This window comes from Mastigoproctus giganteus, chromosome 10 (genome assembly GCF_048544385.1).
Source record: "Mastigoproctus giganteus isolate SK-2022 chromosome 10, ASM4854438v1, whole genome shotgun sequence".
In the NCBI taxonomy this organism is placed as follows: domain Eukaryota; kingdom Metazoa; phylum Arthropoda; class Arachnida; order Uropygi; family Thelyphonidae; genus Mastigoproctus; species Mastigoproctus giganteus.
Genome location: NC_143584.1, coordinates 162,664,017 through 162,686,650, shown reverse-complemented (window position 1 = coordinate 162,686,650; position 22,634 = coordinate 162,664,017). Strand labels below are relative to the sequence as shown.

The window sequence follows — 22,634 nt, the reverse complement described above, 5'->3', positions numbered from 1 at the left end:
TAGCTATATAATACAGTGTACCCAGCTTTACAATATTAATCAGTTCCAAAGACACCATCGTATTGTTAAAATATCGTAATGTGAACCCAATAACACATTGTTTTTTGGTAATTAGTTTCAAGATCTCGGAAGTTGAAATTTTCGCTGTATAACTAAGCTATTTATCTCTCTAAAATGTCATTTTTAAGGTCACGAGTGAGACCTTAAGGCCATATAAAAAGTCATGAGTGTGGTTTGTAAATTGTATTAGTTACCAATTCAAATTATTCAAATCATTAAAAGGTCATGAGCGTGGTTTGCAAATTGTATTAGTTACCAATTCAAATCATTAAAATGTGCTACACTTTCATCGTTATGTTCCGTTATAAGAATCAATTTTAAACGCCTTTGTGATATTTTTCTAAAGCACATTTCTGGAGGTCACGACAATAAAACAATAAAAACAATTTGCACTTTATGGTTTATTGCGCTTTTCTGTTATAAATGGCAATTTATAAACCATTTAAAAATTGCATTTATAAATGGTTTACTACCCATTTATAAATGCAAGCAATTATAAATGGGTAGTAAACTCGATCTCCTTGCATTTGCAAAAATACCGATAGCTGGAATTGTGTGGTTTTTTACGTTATTATGGTGAAATGTGTTTCCCTTTTATTGAAATCTTCAATCGTATAAAAAACATAAATAAATTTTCAGAATCTCCTCTTCATTCCTTTTTTTAAGTTTTGTAAACTTGTTACTCCACGCGAATCGTGTTAGTTGCAATTTGTGTGTGCCTTTAAAAAATGCTTATGCATGCAATCGTGAAATTTATAATTAAAAGAGAAGATTATCTTGGAAACAAACGCCTCTTGAAACATTTCTGAAGAAGACAACTCCTTGTGCAACAAACTGAGTGCCGAGCCAATAATGAGTGATCAACGAGTGTGCATTTAGTCGATGATGATTATGAAGAATAAGCATTCTTTAACATATAAGTCATAAATAATTTCTCTATTATTATAATTTGCTTGATTTTACAGGCTACGTTTTCATTTCTTTCGATAAATCAATCATTGTTTAAACAAACTAATTAGCTAATCAATTTCATTGTTGAGAACATAACCCCTATTTTTAACCTTATTTCTATGGGAAATAAATTTCCGCTTTACGAGCGCGCACTAGGAACGAATTAACTCATAAAGTCGAGAACTACTACCTGTATAGAAAATTTGATGAAATTAGAAAATTAAATTTGATGTCCCAAATAAGTTTCAACGGAAGCTGTCTTATATATAATCAATAATTTTAAATCACTATATAAACATTAAAAAATATATCACCCATTAAAATTTCCTGGAGTATAATAATTTAATTCACAGTGATGTAACTTTATAATATTTAATACTAAATTGAGAATTTATTGCATTTACAAATTTGTTCAGTTACCTCTACAAAACCTGTTCCTAAATCAGGTAGCAAATCTAAAACTCTACTAATTAAACAATCTAATTCCACTCCTTCTAGTCTTGGAGCTGCACATGCACCATCCAATGCTGAAAAGTCAATGTCTCCATTTTCAGTGGGAAGGCTACCATTTACAAGACCATCTTCAACAACATCCTATAATATTAAAAATTTTATATTATTTAATATCATATAAAATTATATTTAAAATTATAATGGTATTTTATAATTATAAATTATAAAATATAATATTTAAAATTATAAATACACATAATGGTATTTTATCTTAACTCCATAACCATATGTAACACAATCATACTTTTCCCTCTCAACACTAGATGTACAGATATAATTGTAATTACAATAAGCTGCACTAAAAGTTCCAGTCCGTAACAATATCCTTTCTTAAAGGAATTGCCTAAATTGATCACCATTAACTATCTTTGACTATTCTTTTCTACATATGAAAAAATAACCCACATATCATTTATAGCATATTTATTTTCTTTAATTATTGTACAAAGGCAATCTGTAATGACTACTGATTTAATTTAGTTTCCCCTCCACCAAAAATTATTGAAAAAATCTATTTACACATATTTGCTGTCAGCAAAATACCGAAGTTTGTTGTCCACATGATGTCCAAGAAAGGAAAGTTATGTGAACAAAAATGAAAGAAATTATATGATGTAAAATGAAAAAAAATTGTCATTTTACATGATTTTAGTTTTCTCAAAAGTAGTTAATTTTCAATTGTTGATGAGTTGCTACCTATTAAGCTGCTTTCAAATACACAGTATCCTCCCAGAAAAAGAGCACAGTATTATTTATTTAAAACAGCTCTCACATTACCCTTCCGACCACTGTTGCCTTTTTTTTTTTCTTTTTTTTTTGTAGTTGTTGGCACATCAGCTTCTGTGGCCATAATGCACCTCCCAAGGTTTTTGCAGTACTCTGATCCAAGCCCGAGGCGGGATTCAAACCCGCGACCTTTAGGTTGCCAGGCAGGCACTTTACCAACCCGGCTACCACTGTTGCAGCAATACTTCTACTCTCATTAAAGAGTGGGCACATGTTGTTACTTAAACACCAGCAAACAGCTAATAAATAACTTTATACAAGATATGTGTATATTGCTCAAAATTTGTTCATGAAAATATAAAGCAAGCTGAACTACAAAAAAAGAAATTAATATATGATGAACAGAGAAATTGTTTGATTCCTTTTTACCACTAAGTCCCTGTGAAATGTCATAGTGAGTTATTTTAAAACCAAAAATTTCCTTCTAAGCAAGTTGGTTGAAACTATACAGGGCTATGTCTGATGAGAATAGTGGGAGGGGTCAACAACTCATAGCCAGCCTAATGAACTGCAGCCAAAGGAACAACCGATGCACAAACAGTTGCATTGTTCTGGAGAAGCAGAACACCTTTAGACACTATGCTTTTATTTTAAATTGCAGTTTTGACTCTGGTCAGTAGTGATTAAGCCATGTGTCATCTATAGTTACACACTAGGCATCTGGCCAGAAAAGGTGAGGGTCCCAAAATCTTAAAAATGTACAATTGTTGGAAAACGAGATTTTGTAACTTCTACCAGTATTGGATTTTAAGCCAAATGGTGAATAGGTTACTTTTTTTGAGAGAGTTTAAGTTGGCCTTTTTTATTACTGATTTTTGTTTAAAATTAATTGTGTTTATCTGATAAAGTTGGTTAATTGTTCTTTACTTGGTTTTTGAAATTGCTTAAAAAATTAAAGTTTTAGTCTGCGCCATTGTTACTGTATTGATATAAGTTACAGTACTGTTATAAGAATGATATAAACACAATTTAGTAGTTGTCTGTGTAATTCCATAGGAGTATAGTTAATATTAGGAATGTTTTAATGAGTCTATAAACTATATTTTTATAGCAATATAAATATGATTTCATAATGTAACTATATCACATAGTACATAATGTAACTTAAAATAGTGCAGTTAGTACTGCTGCTGAATAATTCAGATAGTCTAGTGTTATTACACTCATATCTCTTATTTTCATGTGTGATTCTTAAATTAAATTTAGACTAGAATCATGAATTCCCCAGACTAGCGAAGCAAAGCAAAATATTCAAAGCAGTGGGAATGCTTTGGCCCAGGAGAGAACTGCTGATGGCAGTTCAGATTTTATAATGTGCTTTCTTGTTGCCTCTTTGCAAATCTACTTTTAGCAGGACATGATACAGCCAAAGGAATGACTGTGTGTTTGTTATAAAGAACACAATGCAGTTAAGCACAAATTTAGCATTCTGATGGGCTTATATGAGAGCTTGAAGAATAGAGCTGATGCCTTTGAAGGAATAAAAGAGAGGAACCCTTATAGCACTGAGCTGCTCAGCTCAATGCTAGGTCCCACACTAGAGCAACAGACAACACGACATCCTCAATGGCAGAGAACTCTGGTCGGACAGGAGGTAGCAATTGTTGGAGACTATATTGTCAGGGAAACAGGAAATATAGTGTAAAAAAGATGGTGGAATAGAAACAGGATATGTCTTCCAAGGGCAAAATTGATGATATAGAGCAACTATCATCTTTTAAGGGCACAAAAGGTGATGATACTCTTGTACATGTTGCTACTAATGATATTAAGAGCAGGAGATCTCAGGATTTACTAAACAAGTGCAGAGTAATATTCAGCAAAAGTTGGGAGTTAGAATTAAATTTAAAAGTGTCTACAATTCTGCACAGACACAACAGGAAGAAATACATGATGAGAACAATGTCAATCAATTTAGACCCGGAGAGACTGTGCAAGGCTAATAAGATAGAATTTTTTTCAGTGTAGTCTGGGCTTGTTAACAGGAGAAATTATTTTTACAGGAATGGAATACACTTAAATAGGAGTGCAATAATATTTGCTGATGCTATCAAGGCAGTGTTAGATGGGTCAGAAAACTACTAGGCAGCAGGAGATACACAGACTAATGGGAAGTACACAAAAGATACACAGACTAATTGATGATATGCACTTACTCAGTTTCTGTCATTCTTCAAAAACAAGGTGTAAGCCATTTTTTTTTTTTTACATGCATTTGAGAATTGCCTCCAATGTCTTTACGACTTCTTCTGATGACTGGAAATGTTTTCCTCACAGAACCTTCTTTAACTTTGGAAATTAAAAAAAAAAAAAAAAAAACTCAGGGTGCAAGGTCAGGATTGTAGGAGATGAGGAACACATCTGACTAAGTACTTGATGACAGTATGAACAATGTGAGGTCTTGCATTGCTGTAATGAAGCATCCACCCACCTTTGTGCAGTTGTGATTGTTTTCAATGAACATTATCCTGCAAAGTGTGCAGTACAGTACTGTATTAAGGCTCCGTAACGGTCGTATGACATGGAAGAACATGCAGTTAAACGATTTCTTGAATGTCAAAAAAAGAGATGACCATAACTTTTCCTGCCAAAGTCACAACTTTTTCTTTCTTTGGTGTTGGCAATGATGTAGCCTTCCAAAGAGAGCCTTGTTGCTTACTACTCTCTGGGCCAAAATGAAACCGTCTCATTTGCTGTTATCACCTTGTGTTGAACCTCACCATCTTCAGTAACCATCTGCTGCAGTTCCTAACAAACCTCCATGCAAATCTGCTATTGCTCAGGTGTGAGTAGTCTTGGAACTAATCGTGTACAAACATGTGTCATGTGTAAATGGTCACGGAGAATACCTACTGATATTCTCAACCGCTACAGTTGCTTTACTGTTATACAACGATCTTCTCTCACAATTACCGAAGCAGTGTTTATGGTTTCTGGAGTGACAGCAGTGGTTGGTGCTCCAGGACTGCCAATTTTTGTGATTGAATCACATCCAAAGCACACTGAGCGTAATAATCAACTGTGCAGTTGCTATGTGGAACAGCTTGATTTGGTCTTAAATTAGGCTGCTCAGCTAGAAACAGAAAGCAGTCAGTTGTCCATGAAAAATTATGATCATTCTTTATTGAACAGCCTTCATATATATCTGACTCCCTAGATTTTTCAACAATTAGTGAAAGTCAATAATAAAAAACTTGAAGCCAGAATATATATGTAAAAAACTTGAGCTAAACATGCATTTATTAGTGACCACAGATGTGCGGGAATCTGAGTGAGGCTGATTTTTGGAATGGGAAAGACAACTTTTAAGTTATGATCTGAAATCATTGGAAAATCCTGGTAAGGTTATTTGTTAGGATTTTTGAAGATTAAATATATATATTTTAATTTCTAATGGGAAAATTAACAATTTGTGTTAGATACAGAGTGCTGAAGAGATTATAAACTTGTTTAGGCATGAAATCCATCAAACTGAGGTGAAGGGAAGATTAAAATCCCCAAAAATGATACTGAATTTTCAAGTTAGATTTTTCAATTGGTTTAGTTTGGGATTTTGGCACATCAGCAACAAAAGTTATAATGTGCCAAAACAGGTTAGATAAAATATAACAGTTAAGAATTCAGTGACCTAACGAATTAAGTCACTATGTCCAAACATATAACAATAAGCATATGTAAAAAGAACTTTTTTCAGGAAATACGTATGAAGGAAGGTTGTTCCAGAAAACGGCAGTTGAATGAATAAACGAGGAAGATAAAAAGTTGGTTCTGTGAGTTTGAAGTTGGACAGCAAATGGATGTTGGCTGGTGGCGGCACATGTTCGGACTGTTTTGAAAGAGAGAGTGGGAATTATAGAAGCCAATTCAGAAGAACAGTGCCCGTGGAAGTATCTGTAGAAAAGGCATGCAGCAGAAACAGTACATCTATGAGACAGCGAGTGAAGAGACTCTGTTAGAGGTGAATCATTAATTAACCTAACTGCCCTCTTTTTCTGAATGGAATCAAGAAGCCTGAGAGAGGTTTTGGGGGCACCGCCCAAGATGTGGGAACAATATTCCATGGCAGGGTAGATTTAAGATTTATACAGAGTGAGCAGCTGTTTGGAAGAAAAGTAACACCGAGAGCGAAAGAGAAACCCAAGTTTTTTAGATGCAGAGGAAGCAATATTTGTAATGTGCTTCTGCCAAGAGAGATTAGAAGTCAGAGTAATCCCCAAAAGAGATATATCATTATGCCTAGACATCGGAGTCTCACTAAAGATAAGCACAGCAGCAGAAGAATCCTTTTTGCGAGATATAAGACAAGACTGAGTTTTAGAAGGGTTGAAATCAACTAAGTTGTCTTTGCCCCACTGTAGAATTACCTGGAGATCGGCATTTAAGGAATTGGTAGCAGATTTTCGAGAAGTTGAAGCTGATTGAGCAGGACAAGGTTTCTCAAAATGGAAAGTGGAATACAATGTGCTATCATCGGCAAAACTATGGATAGGATTTCCAGTCAATGAAAGAAGGTCATTAATATACAAGAGGAAAAGAGTGGGGGAAAGAACTGAACCTTGGGGGACACCGGCATTAGTGGAGAGGTTAGAAGACAGAGAGCCATCTACCATCACCCTCAGTGAGTGATCAGAGAGAAAACTGGATAACCAATTACTAAAAACAGTTGGCAAACCATAAGATGGTAGCTTGTTTAGAAAACCTTTATGCCAAACACAATCGAAAGCCTTTGAGATGTCAAGAGCAACTACTTGTGTTTCACCGAACCTTTCCATTGAATTAGTCCATAAATGTGTAACATAAGCTAGAATATCACCAGTGGATCGACACTGACGGAATCCATACTGGCGATTGTTGATCAGACGGAAGGTTTCTAGGTAGTTTAAGAGTTGGCAGTTAATTGATTTCTCCATTACTTTAGAAAGAGTAGAAGTAATTGCAATGGGACGATAATTGGATGGGAAGGATTTGTCACCCTTTTTAGGAACTGGCTGAAGAGATGGGCAGAACTTGTGGCCAATAGCTTTGGCAAGAGACCAGAATGCTCGGCTAATATTAGGGCAAGAAACAAGTTTTCTACTCTTAGCCTGTTCAAACTCTAGTTTGGACTGATTAATAACTGCTTTACAATTGTTGCGAGCTTTGGTGTAGGCAGAAAATGAGACTGAAAAATTAGAAACAAGCCAATTACAATATGCAACATTCTCCTCTTGAACAGCCTTAGCACATTTATTGGAAAACCAAGGTTTAGATAAAGGACGAGATTTTAAAGTGGAGTGTGGGATAAAGGATTCCATTCCTGCAAGAATAATTTCATTGACACGATCTGCGCAAACGTTGACATCAGAAGTTTTGAAACAGTAATCCGACCAAGGAAAAGAAGAAAATAAATCTCGCAGGTCATCCCATTTTGCATGGGATGACAACACAAGGTTGGGTACAGCCATGAGATAAAGGCTCAATTGGAGAAGAGACAATCACCAAGTTGTGATCTGAAAAGTGCCTAAAGGACCTCTCACTTCGAACATGTACTTAGAAGGGTTGTTTATGAGAAAAAGATCAAGCGCGTTGGTTGTATGATTAGCATTGTCCGGTATTCTTGTTGACAAATGAACAATCTGTGCAAGGTCATTAGTAATTGCAAAAGCCTCAGCATCTCGACCAGTTGGGTCAGTGTGACTAGAAAATGGAATCCAGATGGAGTTGTGAACATTAAAAATCACCAAGGAAAATTACCTCACTGATAGGAAAATTGGACTGGAGTAAGTCAAGTTGCAAAGAGAGGAAGTCAAAGAGCTCCAAGTGATTAGTGGAGTTGGGAGAACGGTAGAGACAACAGATGAATTTGACACAATGAGGTAGAGAGATTTTAAGCCAGAGAAGATCAAAGAGAGAAGATTCTAAATTGCCAAGTCTCTGACAGGGAATATCAGAACGGACATATGCACAAGTACCACCTTTGAGGCGAAAGGAATCGTACAGCGAATAATTTGGGCATCTGAGATGAGCAGTAGTTGAATCAACCGATAACTGGGATTCTGTGAGAAAAAATACATGGGGTTTGGCAGACTGCAAGTGGAAATGGACATCGTTGAGATTAGAATTGAGACCACGCATATTAGTGAAATCAATTAGGAAGTGCTTGTGAGGTTCAGATCTTTTCGCAGATAAGCTTTCTCTATTAGTTTGACAATTCATGGTGTATTCAATAGTAAGAAAAAGTGGGTGGGATATGCTGCATTAAGTAATGAAATTTTTGGATAGGGCGTACACATGGTAAGAATATACCCAGATCCTCGACATTACGTGGCCTCGACAATGCTCCCCGCATACACACTACTCGGACTCCCTCCAGTCACTATCTGGCAGAGTAGAGGTAGCAAGATTATACACCAGCTGATCCGGAAGCCTCCTAGAGTGTTACCAATAGGCTCAGTTTGGTGTACTAACTAGCGGCCGGCCTGCGAACAGTTTTAGAGCTGTACCCTCGAAATATAAGGAATATTGAATCTCGCCACAATGTTCATCATAACCTCAAAAGTCATCAATCATACTGCATGATGGAAGAGATAGGGAAGGGTTGACCAGAACTTAGCTCTAGAGACTAAACATGAGTTCCACCACTTCAAGCCTCCAATAAGCAAAGTGGTGGTATTGCATCGGTTGATGAGAGTCATCTACCTCCTAGTACTGCCTGGTAACATAGAGGGGTGGCATTCCTCCATGTGGTGTGGGCACCACACCTTGACCCCTGCTTACGTTGGTTCACACCTGGGTGGTCACCCACCATGTACTTGTGCATGGAGGTTATACCCAGGATTACTAACAGTCCCACCATCGTTAAGGTGCAAGCAGAGGATTTGGCTGTCACAGACCGTCCGGACTCCGCTAAAATTGGGTCCACTTGACTTGAGTGTCACCCAAATATCAGTTCCATCAGCGTTTTAGACTCCCTGGTAGCAAGTACAGCTTGTTTGGCATATCTGAGAGAATGTATGTGACAACCTCTAGGACCAAACTTCGATAAAACATGTTGAATAATTAAAAAGGTGTCACAATTCTTGCACATGGGGGGGGTCATCTGTCCTCAGCAGGAATGAATGAGTAGGATGATTGTGTCATGTGCAGAAGCGAGCTAGAACAACTCCTCTCTGTGTTTCATGTGCAGACAAGACTACCAGTGTTGGATTACAGGCTTCATCTGATATAGCTTTATTTTTATTTTATTTTATTTTTTTACCTGCCCATGCCAAGATTGCTGCCACTGGGAGAGTAATCTGTTGCATATTATTTGACTGTAGTCTGTATAGGGACTAACAAGTTATGGTTATTCTGGGCTTGTGGTAACCTGGCTGCATCGGAAAACTGCTAGATTGGGGGGAGACAAAGACCAATAGATTGACAGTAGCCACTGGCAGATGTGAAAGAGATTCTTGCACTGCTTCTATTAGAATGAGCAGAAGCCTGAAAAACAAGATGCATGGTATTTCAGAGACTGCTGGGAGCCATTGCGGTACAAGTAAACACATGGGTTGTGTTAGGGTAGCTAAGAATAGAAACAGGTGCAGGTATACTTGCGTGTACACCAATGCTAGGAGTTTAGTAAATAAATTTGATGAATTTGAGGTATTGCTCAAAACATTAAAGGCAGATATTGTTGGGATATCAGAGACGTGGTGTCACACAGATATAAGGGATGCAGAACTGCAATTTGGGGAGTACAACGTCTACAGAAAGGATAGACAGGATAGGAAGGGGGGAGGGGTTATGCTATTAGTTAAGAAACACATAAAAACCAAGGAAGTCAAGCCAGTCGACATCGCCGGACAGTGCAGTGTTGAGTCAGTTTGGTGTGACATAAGCATTGGGAGATCAAAATTGAGAGTAGGAGTGTGCTATAGGCCTAATGACTCTGATGAGTATAATAAGGAACTGTACAGGGAAATGGAGTGGGCCAGTAAATCAGAGAGTCTTATAATGGGAGATTTTAATTTCCCAGATATTGACTGGAATGTGGGGGCTGGTTACTCACACACTAGCAGGGCTTTTGTGGATTTATTGGATGATTGTTTTCTACATCAGCATGTTCGGGAGGCAACTAGAGGGAGTAATACTCTTGATTTGATTATCAGCAGTGATTCTTCATGCATTAAGAATCTGCAGATAAATGAACCACTAGGTGGCAGTGATCACAGTGTGCTGAAGTGGGATTTACTCAAAGAGGTAACTACCATTAGGGGTAAAGGGAAGGGTTATTGCTTCCGTAAAGGCGACTACGATGGACTGAGACAGTATTTAAATTCTATACAGTGGGACCAACTGATGATGTTACCAACAGCAAATTCAAAATGGGAAGCATTCAAAGAACTTATCTTGGAAGCTACTAGGCTTTACATACCAACTAAGAAATATTGTTCAAGGTTTAGGCCAAAATGGATGTCAGATGAACTAATGAGGCATATGGCAGAGAAGAAAAATGCATGGGATACTTACAAATTGACACATGACACAGAAGCCTATGATAGATACAAGTTGATATGCAACCAAGTTACAAAGGAGGTTAGGCAGGCGAAGGCAGATTACGAGAAATCCTTGGCAAGGGATGCAAAGAAAAACAGCAAAGATTTCTTTACTTATGTAAACTCTAGAAGGAAGGGGATGAATCAGATTGGTCCACTTGATATTGATGGGTCAACTGTTGATGATCCTGCTCAGGTAGCTAACAAACTAAATGAATATTTTGCATTGACATTCACACATGAGGAGTTATTCAGCAAGGGGAATGCCAGAGGTGTATTCAACTCTAGCAGTAAGCTACAGAATCTTGAAATAACTGGGAGTAAAGTGGAGGAGAAACTGTTGAAGATAAACACAAGAAAGGCACCCGGGGTGGATGGGATCTATCCAGTTATATTAAAGGAGGCAGCAAAGGAAGTAAGCAAACCCTTAGCCATAATTATGAGAGCTTCCTTGGACTCAGGGGAGGTACCCATAGACTGGAAATGTGCAAATGTGACCCCAATTCACAAAGGAGGATCAAAGGCTGACACAAGTAATTATAGACCTGTGAGCTTAACTTCTGTTCCAGGAAAATTAATGGAGGCACTGGTTAAAGAAGCACTGCAGGATCATTTAGACAAGACTTCAGTTATAGCTCAGACACAGCATGGTTTTGTTAAGGGGAAGTCTTGCCTGACCAACTTGATTGGATAATATGATGCAGTCACAAAAGAACTGGATGCAGGGAATAACTTTGATATTATATACTTGGGTCTTAGAAAGGCTTTTGATACTGTTGCACATTGAAGACTGCTACACAAATTGGAGCAGTGTGACACTGGAGGCAAATTGCTGCTATGAATAAAGGGGTGGTTGAGGGGAGAAGACAGAGAGTGGTAATCAATGGACACTGCTCATCGTGGACTAATGTTATTAGTGGAGTCCCTCAGGGCTCAGTGTTGGGTCCATTATTGTTTTCTGTATTTATAAATGATATTGATGATGGTATATCAAGCTTAATGTCCAAGTTTGCAGATGATACAAAGGTTGGCAGGGTTGTCAAGGACACTACTGACACTATGCTGCTGCAACAGGATCTGGAAAGGTTGAGCAGACGGGCTGAGAGGTGGCAAATGAAGTTTAACATTGACAAATGTAAAGTACTACACATGGGAAACAGCAACCCCAGAGCAACGTATCAACTCTGTGGTACTACACTGACAGTGGTAGAGAATGAAAGGGACTTGGGGGTGATTGTGCAGGCAGATATGAAGTTCTCTGAGCAGTGCAGACGGGCTGCAAGAGTAGCTCATGGAGTATTGTCAATGATATACAGGAATTTTTCCAGCAAGGATAAGGAGGTGATTATTCCTTTGTATAAGGCAATGGTCAGGCCACACCTAGAGTACTGTATACAGGTGTGGAGGCCTCATTTCAAGAAGGATGTAGAGCTGCTGGAACGAGTACAGAGAAGGGCAACAAGATTAGTGAATGGAACAAAGGGGTGCTCTTACGAAGAAAGGCTTAAGTTTTGCAAATTACAGTGTCTGGAGACTAGGCACCAGCGAGGTGATCTGATAGAGGTGTATAAAGCCTTGAATGGTTTAAGCATGCTCAATGCTGATGGGATTCTTCCTCTAGCTCAGAAAAATCACCTGAGAGGGCATAAATTCAAATTGAGGAAAGACAGATGTAGGATAGACGTGCGGAAATTTGCCTTTAGCCAGCGGGTGGTTGGTTGGTGGAACAGACTTCCATCCCTTGTGGTGGAGGTTGATAGCCTAAATACCTGTCCATTTTGGATAGCCTAAATGGACAGGTATTTTGAACGAACAGAGGTGTGAAGTGGAAGTGGGTTTTTTTTTTTTTGGCTGATGCTGCATAAGCTTGCTTTCTTGCATCAAATGCCTCTACTAATGCTAATGCTAATGCATCATCAATCAGTTCATTACCCTTGATCCAAACGTAGCTTAGGATCCAGCAGAACAGATGTTGAAAAGGCTCTCAGAAAGGGAGTGAAGCAGCTGCTGGACCTAGATAAAGTATGGATGAGGATTATATCTAAACCCCAATAAAGCCTGTACTATACTTAATGAATCTGTATATACCATACACCTTTGGTAATTGTGGCCTAAAGCTAATTCTATAGCATAGAACTCTGCGGAATATATGCTGCATTCGTAGGGAATCTTCTCAGATATAACAATATTAGGGAAAATTGCAGCAGGCCTGATAGATGATTCTGACCTCAAGCCATCAGTGAAGACAGGCAGGAAGTCAGAGTATTCAGCTCTGTGGGCAGCGTAGAGTTACTATTAGTAATGGCTGCATCGTGCAAGAAAGCCTATGGCTTATGCTGCACCAGCCAAAAAAAAACCCGAATAAAAGTCTGGCAAGAGCCAAAGAATTGTTGCTAAAATTTAATACATATGATGCACCATGCATCAGAAAATCAATTTCCAACATATGTAAAGCCGAAATTCAAATAACTGACATTGTAGAGCAGATATCATCTTTTATGGGCACAAATGGTGATATTGTTGTACCTGGTCCTTGAGGTTGTCACAGACATTCTCTCAGATATGCCAGACAAGCTGTTCTTGCTACCTGGGAGTCTAAAACGCTGATGGAACTGATATTTGGGTGACACTTAAGTGGACCCAATTTCGGCGAAGTCCGGACGGTCTATGACAGCCAAATCCTCTGCTTGCATCTTCACGATGGTGGGACTGTTAGTAATCCTGGGTATAACCTCCATGCACAAGTACATGGTGGGTGACCACCCAGGTGTGAACCAACATAAGCAGGGGTCGAGGTGTGGCGCCCACACCACATGGAGGAACGCTGCCCCTCTATGTTACCAGGCAGTACTAGGTGGTAGATGACTCTCATCAACCGGTGAAATACCACCACTTTGCTTATTGGAGGCTTGAAGTGGTAGAACCCATGTTTAGTCTCTAGAGCTAAGTTCCGGCCAACCCTTCCCTATCTCTTCCATCATGCAGTATGATTGATGATTTTTGAGGTTATGATGACTGTCGTGGCGAGATCCAATATTCCTTACATTTTGAGGGTACAGCTCTAAAACGGTGTTCGCAGGCCGGCCGCTAGATAGTACACCGGACCAAACCTATTGGTAACTCTCTAGGAGGCTTCCGGATCAGCTAGTGTATAATCTTGCTACCTCTACTCTGCCAGATAGTGACTGGAGGGAGTACGAGTAGTGTGTATGCGGGGAGCATTGTCGAGGCCACGTAATGTCGAGGATCTGGGTATATTCTTACCACATATACGCCATATCCAAAAATTTCATTACTTCATACAGCATGTCCCACCCACTTTTTCTTACTATTGAATACACCATGAATTGTCAAAATAATAGAGCAAGCTTATCTGCGAAAAGATCTAAACCTCCCAAGCACTTCCTAATTCATTTCACAAATATACGTGGTCTTAATTCCAATCTCAACGATGTCCATTTCAACTTGCAGTCTTCCAAACCCCATGTACTTTTTCTGACTGAATCTCAGTTATCAGTTGATTCAACTACTTCTCATCTCAGATGTCCAAATTATTTGCTGTATGATTCCTTTCGCCTCAAAGGTGGTACTTGTGCATATGTCCGTTCTGATATTCCCTGTCAGAGACTTGGCAATTTGGAATCTCCTCTCTTTGATCTTCTCTGGCTTAAAATCTCTCTACCTCATTGTGTCAAATTCATCTGTTGTCTCTACCGTTCTCCCAACTCCACTAATCACTTGGAGCTCTTTGACTTCCTCTCTTTGCAACTTGACTTTCCTAACAGTGAGGTAATTTTCCTTGGTGATTTTAACGTTCACAACTCCAGCTGGCTTCCATTTTCTAGTCACACCGACACAGCAGGTCGAGATGCTGAGGCTTTTGCAATTACTAATGACCTAGCACAGATTGTTCATTTACCTACAAGAATACCGGACAATCCTAATCATACAGCCAATACGATTGATCTTTTTCTCACAAACAACCCTTCTAAGTACAAGGTCGAAGTGAGAGGTCCTTTAGGCACTTCAGATTACAACTTGGTGATTGTCTCTTCTCCAATGGCACCTCTATCTCATGGCTATTCCCAACCTCGTATTGTTTGGCATTACAAGAATGCAAAATGGGATGACCTGCAAGACTTCTTTTCTTCTTTTCCTTGGTCGGATTACTGTTTCAAAACTTCTGATGTCAACGTTTGCTCAGATCGTGTCAGTGAAATTATTCTTGCAGGAATGGAATCCTTTATCCCACACTCCACTTTAAAATCTCGTCCTTTATCTAAACCTTGGTTTTCCAATAAATGTGCTAAGGCTGTCCAAGAGAAGAATGTTCCATATCGTAATTGGCTTGTTTCTAATTCTTCAGTTTTATTTTCTGCCTACACCAAAGCTCGCAACAATTGTAAAGCAGTTATTAATCAGTCCAAACTAGAGTTTGAACAGGCTAAGAGTAGAAAACTTGCTTCTTGCCCTAATGGTAGCCGAGCATTCTGGTCTCTTGCCAAAACTATTGGCCGCAACTTTTGCCCATCTCTGCTCCCACCTCTGTCCAAACCAGATGGTTCTGTTGTCACTTCAGCCAAGGATAAAGCTGACCTGCTAGCATCCCATTTTTCTTCCAGCTCATGTATTAATGATCTTGGTAAAACACCTCCCACCATTCCTAACACGTTCCATTCAATGCCTCCTGTGGTTTTCCGTCAAAAGGATATCAGAAGGATTTTGATGAATCTTGATGCTAAGAAAGCTCCAGGTCCTGATGGTATTTCTCCACTTGTTCTCAAAACTTGTGCTCCTGAACTTACTCCTATTCTTTACCGCCTTTTTTCACTTTCTTATTCCAAAGGTGTTTTTCCTTCTGCTTGGAAATTTGCTCATATCCAGCCAGTTCCTAAAAAGGGTGACAAATCCCTCTCATCCAATTATCGTCCCACTGCAATTACTTCTACTCTTTCTAAAGTAATGGAGAAATCAATTAACCGCCAACTCTTAAACTACCTAGAAACCTTCCGTCTGATCAACGATCGCCAGTATGGATTCCGTCAGTGTCGATCCACTGGTGATATTCTAGCTTATGTTACCCATTTATGGACTAATTCAATGGAAAGGTTCGGTGAAACACAAGTAGTTGCTCTTGACATCTCAAAGGCTTTTTATCGTGTTTGGCATAAAGGTCTTCTAAACAAGCTTCCATCTTATGGTTTGCCAACTGTTTTTAGTAATTGGTTATCCAGTTTTCTCTCTGATCGCTCACTGAGGGTGATGGTAGATGGCTCTCTGTCTTCTAACTTCTCCACTAATGCCGGTGCCCCCCAAGGTTCAGTTCTTTCCCCCACTCTTTTCCTCTTGTATATCAATGACCTTCTTCCATTGACTGGAAATCCTATCCATAGTTTTGCCGATGATAGCACATTGCATTCAACTTTCCATTTTGAGAAACATTGTCCTGCTCAATCAGCTTCAAGTTCTCGAAAATCTGCTGCCAATTCCTTAAATGTCGATCTTCAGGTAATTCTCCAGTGGGGCAAAGACAACTTAGTTAATTTCAACCCTTCTAAAACTCAGTCTTGTCTTATATCTCGCAAAAAGGATTCTTCTGCTCCTATGCTTATCTTTAGTGACACTCCGATTTCTAGGCAAAATGATATATCTCTTTTGGGGATTACCCTGACTTCTAATCTCTCTTGGCACAAGCACATTACAAATATTGCTTCCTCTGCATCTAAAAAACTTGGTTTCTCTTTCGCTCTCGGCGTTACTTTTCTTCCAAACAGCTGCTCACTCTGTATAAATCGCAAATCCGCCCTGCCATGGAATATTGTTCCCACATCTGGGGTGGTGCCCCCAAACCTCTCTCAGGCTTCTTGATTCCATTCAGAAGAGGGCAGTTAGGTTAATTAATGATTCATCTCTAACAGAGTCTCTCCACTCGCTTTCTCATAGACGTACTGTTTCTGCTGCATGCCTGTTCTACAGATACTTCCATGGGCATTGTTCTTCTGAATTGGCTTCTATAATTCCCGCTCTCTCTTTCAAAACAGTCTGAACACGTGCCGCCACGAGCCAACATCCATTTACTGTCCAACGTCAAACCCACAGAACCAACTTTTCATCTTCCTCATTTATTCATTCAACTGCCGTTTTCTGGAACAACCTTCCTTCATACGTATTTCCTGAAAATTACAATCTACAGAAGTTCAAGTCCAATGTCAACAAATATCTTCTTTCGTCTTCTCAACCTCGAACCCAAGCACGGTACTAAGTACTATAGGTTCTAATACCTCTCGTGTTTGGGGTTCTCATAAAAAAAAAAAAAAAAAAAAACATTGGCACTAATGATATTAAGAGTAAGAGGCTGACAGAATTACTTAACAAGTACAGGTCACTGTTGAAAAAAAGCAGTGAATTAGGGTTGAATTTGAAAGTGTCTGCAATTCTGCCCAGACATGATAGGAGGGAGTATATGATGGGAGCCTTGTCGATCGATTGGTCCCTGTAGAGATTGCACAAGGCTCAAGAGGTAGAATTTTTCTCAGCCTGGTTTGTGCTCATTAACAGGAGAGTGCTTCTACAGGGATGGCATATCCTTAAATAAAAAGGATACAAGAACATTTGCGGATGCTATCGAGGCAGTGTTAGGTGGGTTGGAAAACTGCTAGCTTGCGGGGATACATGGACTAATAGATTAACAGCAAGCCACAGGCAGAAATGAAAGTGATTCTTGCACTGCTTCTATTGGAATGAGAAGCAGCCTGGAAAACAAGATGCAGGGGATTTCAGAGACTGCTGGGAGTCATTGCGGTACAAGTAAACACACGGGCTGTGTTAGAGGAGCTAAGAATAGGAACAGGTGCATGTATACTTGCGTGTACATGCACCTGTACCAATTCTAGGATTTTGGTAAATAAATTTGATGAATTTGAGGTGTTGGTCAAAACATCAAAAGCAGATATTGTTGGGATATCAGAGACGTGGTGCCACACAGATATAAGGAATGCAAAAATAGAATTTGAGGAATACAATGTGTACAGGAAGGATAGACAGGATAGGAAGGGAGGGGAGGGGAGGGTTATGCTATTAGTTAAGAAACACAAAATCAAAGGAAGTACAGCCAGGCAACATGGCTGGACAGTGCAGTGACAAGACAGTTTGGTGTGACATAAGCACTGGGAAATCAAAATTGAGAGTAGGAGTGTGTTACAGGCCTAATGACTCTGATGAGTAATTATGCAGAGAAATAGAGTGGCCTAATAAATCAGAGTGTCTTATAATGGGGGATTTTAATTTCCCAGAGATTGAGTGGAATTTGTGGGTTGGTCACTCGCACACCATCAAGGCTTTTGTGGATTTATTGGATGATTGTTTTCTACAGCAGAATGTTCGGGAGACAACTAGAGGGAGTAATATTCTTGATCTGATTATCAGTAGTGATTCTTCATGCATTAAGAATCTGCAGAAAGGAACCACTAGGTGGCAGTGATCATAGTGTGCTGAAATGGGATTTACTGAAAGAGGTAACTGCCATCAGGGGTAAAGGGTAGGGTTTTTGCTTTTGAAAAGGCGACTATGGAGGTTTGAGACAGTATTTAAATTCTATACAGTGGAACCAACTGATGATGTTACCAACAGCAAATTCAAAACTGGAAGCATTCAAAGAATTAACCTTGGAAGCTACTAGGCTTTTCATACCAACTAAGAAATATTTTTCAAGGTTTAGGTCTAAATGGATGTCAGATGAACTAATGAGACATGTGGCAGAGAATAAAAATGCATGGGATACATATAAATTAATGGGTGACACAGAAACCTATGACAGATATAAGTTGGTCTGTAACCAAGTCACAAAGGAGGTTAGGCAGATTACAAGAAATCTTTGGCAAAGAAGGCAAAGAGTTCTTTACTTATGTAAACTCTAGAAGGAAGGGGATGAATCAGATTGGTCCATGGATATCGATGGTTCAACTGTTGATGATCTTGTTCATGTAACTAACAAACTAAATGAGTATTTTGCATCTACATTCACATATGAGGAGTTATTCAGGGAGAGGAATACCAGCGGCGAATTAAATTCCGTCAGTGAGCTAGATGATTTTGTAATAACTGAGAGCAAAGTGGAGGAGAAATTGTTGAAGATAAAGATAAGAAAGGCCCCTGGGGTGGATGAGATCTATGCAGTTATATTAAAGGAGGCAGCAAAGGAAGTAAGCGAACCCTTAGCCATAATTATGAGCTTCCTTGGACTCAGGGAAGGTACCCATGGATTGGAGATGTGCAAATGTGACCCCAATTCACAAAGGAGGATCAGAGGGTAACACTAGTAATTACAGACCTATCAGTTTAACTTCTGTTCCAGGTAAATTAATGGAAGTACTGGTTAAAGAAACACTGTTGTTGTTATGGGGTTTTGATGCCACATAAACTACTTTGGCTATAATGCTAAAGAAGCACTGCAGGATCATCTAGACAAGACTTCAGTTATAGCTCGGACACAGCATGGTTTTGTTAAGAGGAAGTCTTGTCTGACCAATTTGATTGGATACTATGATGTGGTCACAAAGGAACTGGATGCAGGGAATAACTTTGATATCATATATTTGGACCTTAGAAAGGCTTTTGCACATGGAAGACTGCTGCACAAATTGGAGCAGTGTGCCATTGGAGGCAAATTGCTGCTATGGATAAAGGGATGGTTGAGTGGGAGAAGACAGAGTGGTAATCAATGGACACTGCTTTTTATGGACTAATGTTATTAGTGGAGTCCCCCAGAGTTCAATGTTGGGTCCATTGTTGTTTTTTGTATTTATTAATGATATTGATGATGGTATATCAGGCTTAATGTCCAAGTTTGCAGATGATACGAAGGCTGGCAGGGCTGTTAATGACAATACACTGCTGCAACAGTACCTAGAAAAGTTGAGCAGATGGGTTGAGAGGTGGCAACTGACAAATGAAAAGTACTGCATATGGGAAGCAGGTTTTTTTTTTTTGTTGTTGTTAGTTGTTGGCACATCGGTTTCTGTGGCCATAATGCACATCCCAAAGTTTTTGCATTTTACTCTGATCCAAGCACGAGGCCGGATTCAAACCCGCGACCTTTGGGTACCAGGAAGGTACTTTACCCACCTGGCCAGTCCATTCGGCATGGGAAGTGTAATCCCAGAGTAACACATCAACTGTGTGGTACTACACCAACAGTGGTAGAGAATGAAAAGACCTGGGGGTTATTGTGCAGGCAGATATGAAGTTTTCTGAGCAGTGCAGACGGCCTGCAAGAGTAGCTCATGGTGTCTTGTCAATGATATACAAGAACTTTTCTAGCAGGGATAAGGAGGTGATTATCCCCTTGCATAAGACAATGGTCAGGCCACACCTTGAGTACTGCATACAGGTCTGGAAGCCTCATTTTAGGAAGGATTGTTATTTGGTTTTTAGGAGCATTAGCAACTAAGGCCATATTGCTGTGGGGAAATGTGGTGGTCATTCCCTGACCTTTCCGCATCCTCTGTATTTGGTGGATCACGGGCTCGAACCCCGGTCTGATCAAGAAGCATGTGCTACACACTGCTGCTCCTGCCCACCTGGCTACATTTTAGGAAGGATATAGAGCTGCTGGAGCGAGTGCAGAGAAGGGCAACAAGATTAGTGAATGGAACAAAGGGTTGCTCTTACGAAGAAAGGCTTAAGTTTTGCAAATTACAGTGTCTGGAGTCTAGGCACCTGGGAGGTGATCTGATTGAGGTGTACAAGTCCTTGAAAGGTTTGAGCATGCTCAATGCTGATGGGATTCTTCCTGTTGCTCAGAATAATCACCTCAGAGGGCATAAATTCAATTTGAGGAAAGACAGTTGTAGGATAGATGTGCGGAAGTTTGCTTTAGCCAGTGTGTGGTTGATTGCTGGAAAAAACTTCCATCTGTTGTTGTAGAAGTTGATAGCTTAAATAGATTCAAGGCAGAATTAGACAAACATTTGGAGCGAGTGGATTATTCTTGCTCAGAATAATCACCTGAGAGGGCATAAATTCAAATTGAGGAAAGACAGTTGTAGGATAGATGTGTGGAAGTTTGCTTTTAGCCAGCGTGTGGTTGATTGCTAGAACAAACTTCCAGCAGTCGTAGAAGTTGATAGCTTAAATAGATTCAATGCAGAACTAGACAAACATTTGGAGTGAGTGGATGGGTGAAATTAGAAGGTTTTTTTTTTTTTTTTTTTTTTGGCTGATGCTATATAAGCTTGCTTTCTTGCATCATGTGCCTTTACTGATGCTAATGCTAACATTATCGTGTCACCACTTCTGGTGGAGTGACTGTTACTAAAGTAGGTTAATATTAGGAAGTTAATTAGTTTCCTAATGTAACTAATTAACTACATTAGGAAACAATAAGATTATTAGTTTCGTGAGAAGGCCAAGTTTCTAATAAGCAGAATACATCAAATTTGTTAACAAAGAGAGAGTTTCAAGTCCAGAATGTTTCACATGTCCCTAACATTTTGCCCTTAAACTTGAAGTATTATATTCAGTAAAAATATCAGAACAGGAGTTGTTGGACATTAGTTCAACACAGCCAGCCTCTACAAACAGGAGACCATGATTCAATGACAAAGAGAAATAAGAAAATTCTGACAGTGTTATCAGAAAATCTGTACCTGAACATTCTCATGTAAATATTTTGACTTTCTGCTACCACTTTCTGCTACCACTTCCCTTCCATGATAATCTGTCTCTGATTATGATGATTTACAGTCATTCCAGTGTCATGACTGGAATAACTATGGTTCAAAGCATCAAGCAGTAATAGTGACCAGAAGAAGTAACCTTCTGTGCACAAAGTAGCACTCAATCAGATAGTATGTTTAGTATGTTTGCATAGTATGAGCTAAGTAAAAGAAAATACCGAAAAAAAGCATATTTAACTATGCTAAAAATGTTGAAATAATGCAAATTTCAAACACTGGACATAAATATTCCGATATTTAACATATATTTAATACTCATAAGGATGCAACATTGAGGAGGTTCAATCTTTGTTTTATTTTTGCATCCAGAAATTTATAAAAGATCTTTTATACACACTATATATGAGATGTGGCAATAAAGTTCCCAGACTTGTGCAATAAAAAGAACATAAAGTGAAGGTGCTCAAAAATGGTTTATTTTTATTTAAAGCAATCACCAACTGACTGAATGCTATGCCATTCTAAAAGTTTCTGAAAAGAGTCAGGTGAAAGCATTCAAAAAGATGATGTTCAGTTCGGCAGTTATATTTTTCTTTATGTCCTCAAAATCCTGAAATTTTTCCTTTGAGGGCAGTTTTCACCTTAGGTAAGAGGAAGCAATACACTGGTGTTATATTGGGATGGATGTGGGTGTATGGCAGAAGATCTGCATAATGACATGCTTTGTCAGAAATATCTTCAAAACAATAAACAACAGAATGGGTGGATGGATTGTCGTGCAACAAGAACCAGCTGTCTTTCTCTCAAAACTGTGGCCTCACCCAAGAAATGCACTTCATGTATGTGCTTCACATGTTATATTTTTCCACTTTAAAGGAAAATTTTATATTAATTTGTTGTTCCATTGCACAATCATGACATGGAATATTAATACTAACCTGTTATTTGCAGCCTACTGGACAATCATTGTACCACCATATGTTGGAGGAAGTTTGAACTACAACATACTACTTTTGTTTATTTTCAAACCCACCAAACATGACTGCAACAGCATCAATCTGGAAACTTTATTGCCACACCTTGTATAACAACAAAAATTATATTTAGCTAAAATAATGCATGACAATATTAA

The 22,634-nt window shown here is 39.0% G+C and overlaps 1 protein-coding gene across 1 annotated transcript in view; it reads right to left on the bottom strand.

Annotated features, from left to right (window-relative positions):
• LOC150079438 (activating signal cointegrator 1 complex subunit 2) overlaps positions 1 to 22,634 on the bottom strand; it is a 167,230-nt gene that overhangs the window by 57,963 nt on the left and 86,633 nt on the right. Inside the window, exon 13 of the mRNA XM_090383069.1 lies at positions 1,432 to 1,605. Coding sequence (XP_090239195.1) covers positions 1,432 to 1,605 — 174 coding nt within the window. The remainder of the gene's footprint in view (positions 1 to 1,431; positions 1,606 to 22,634) is intronic.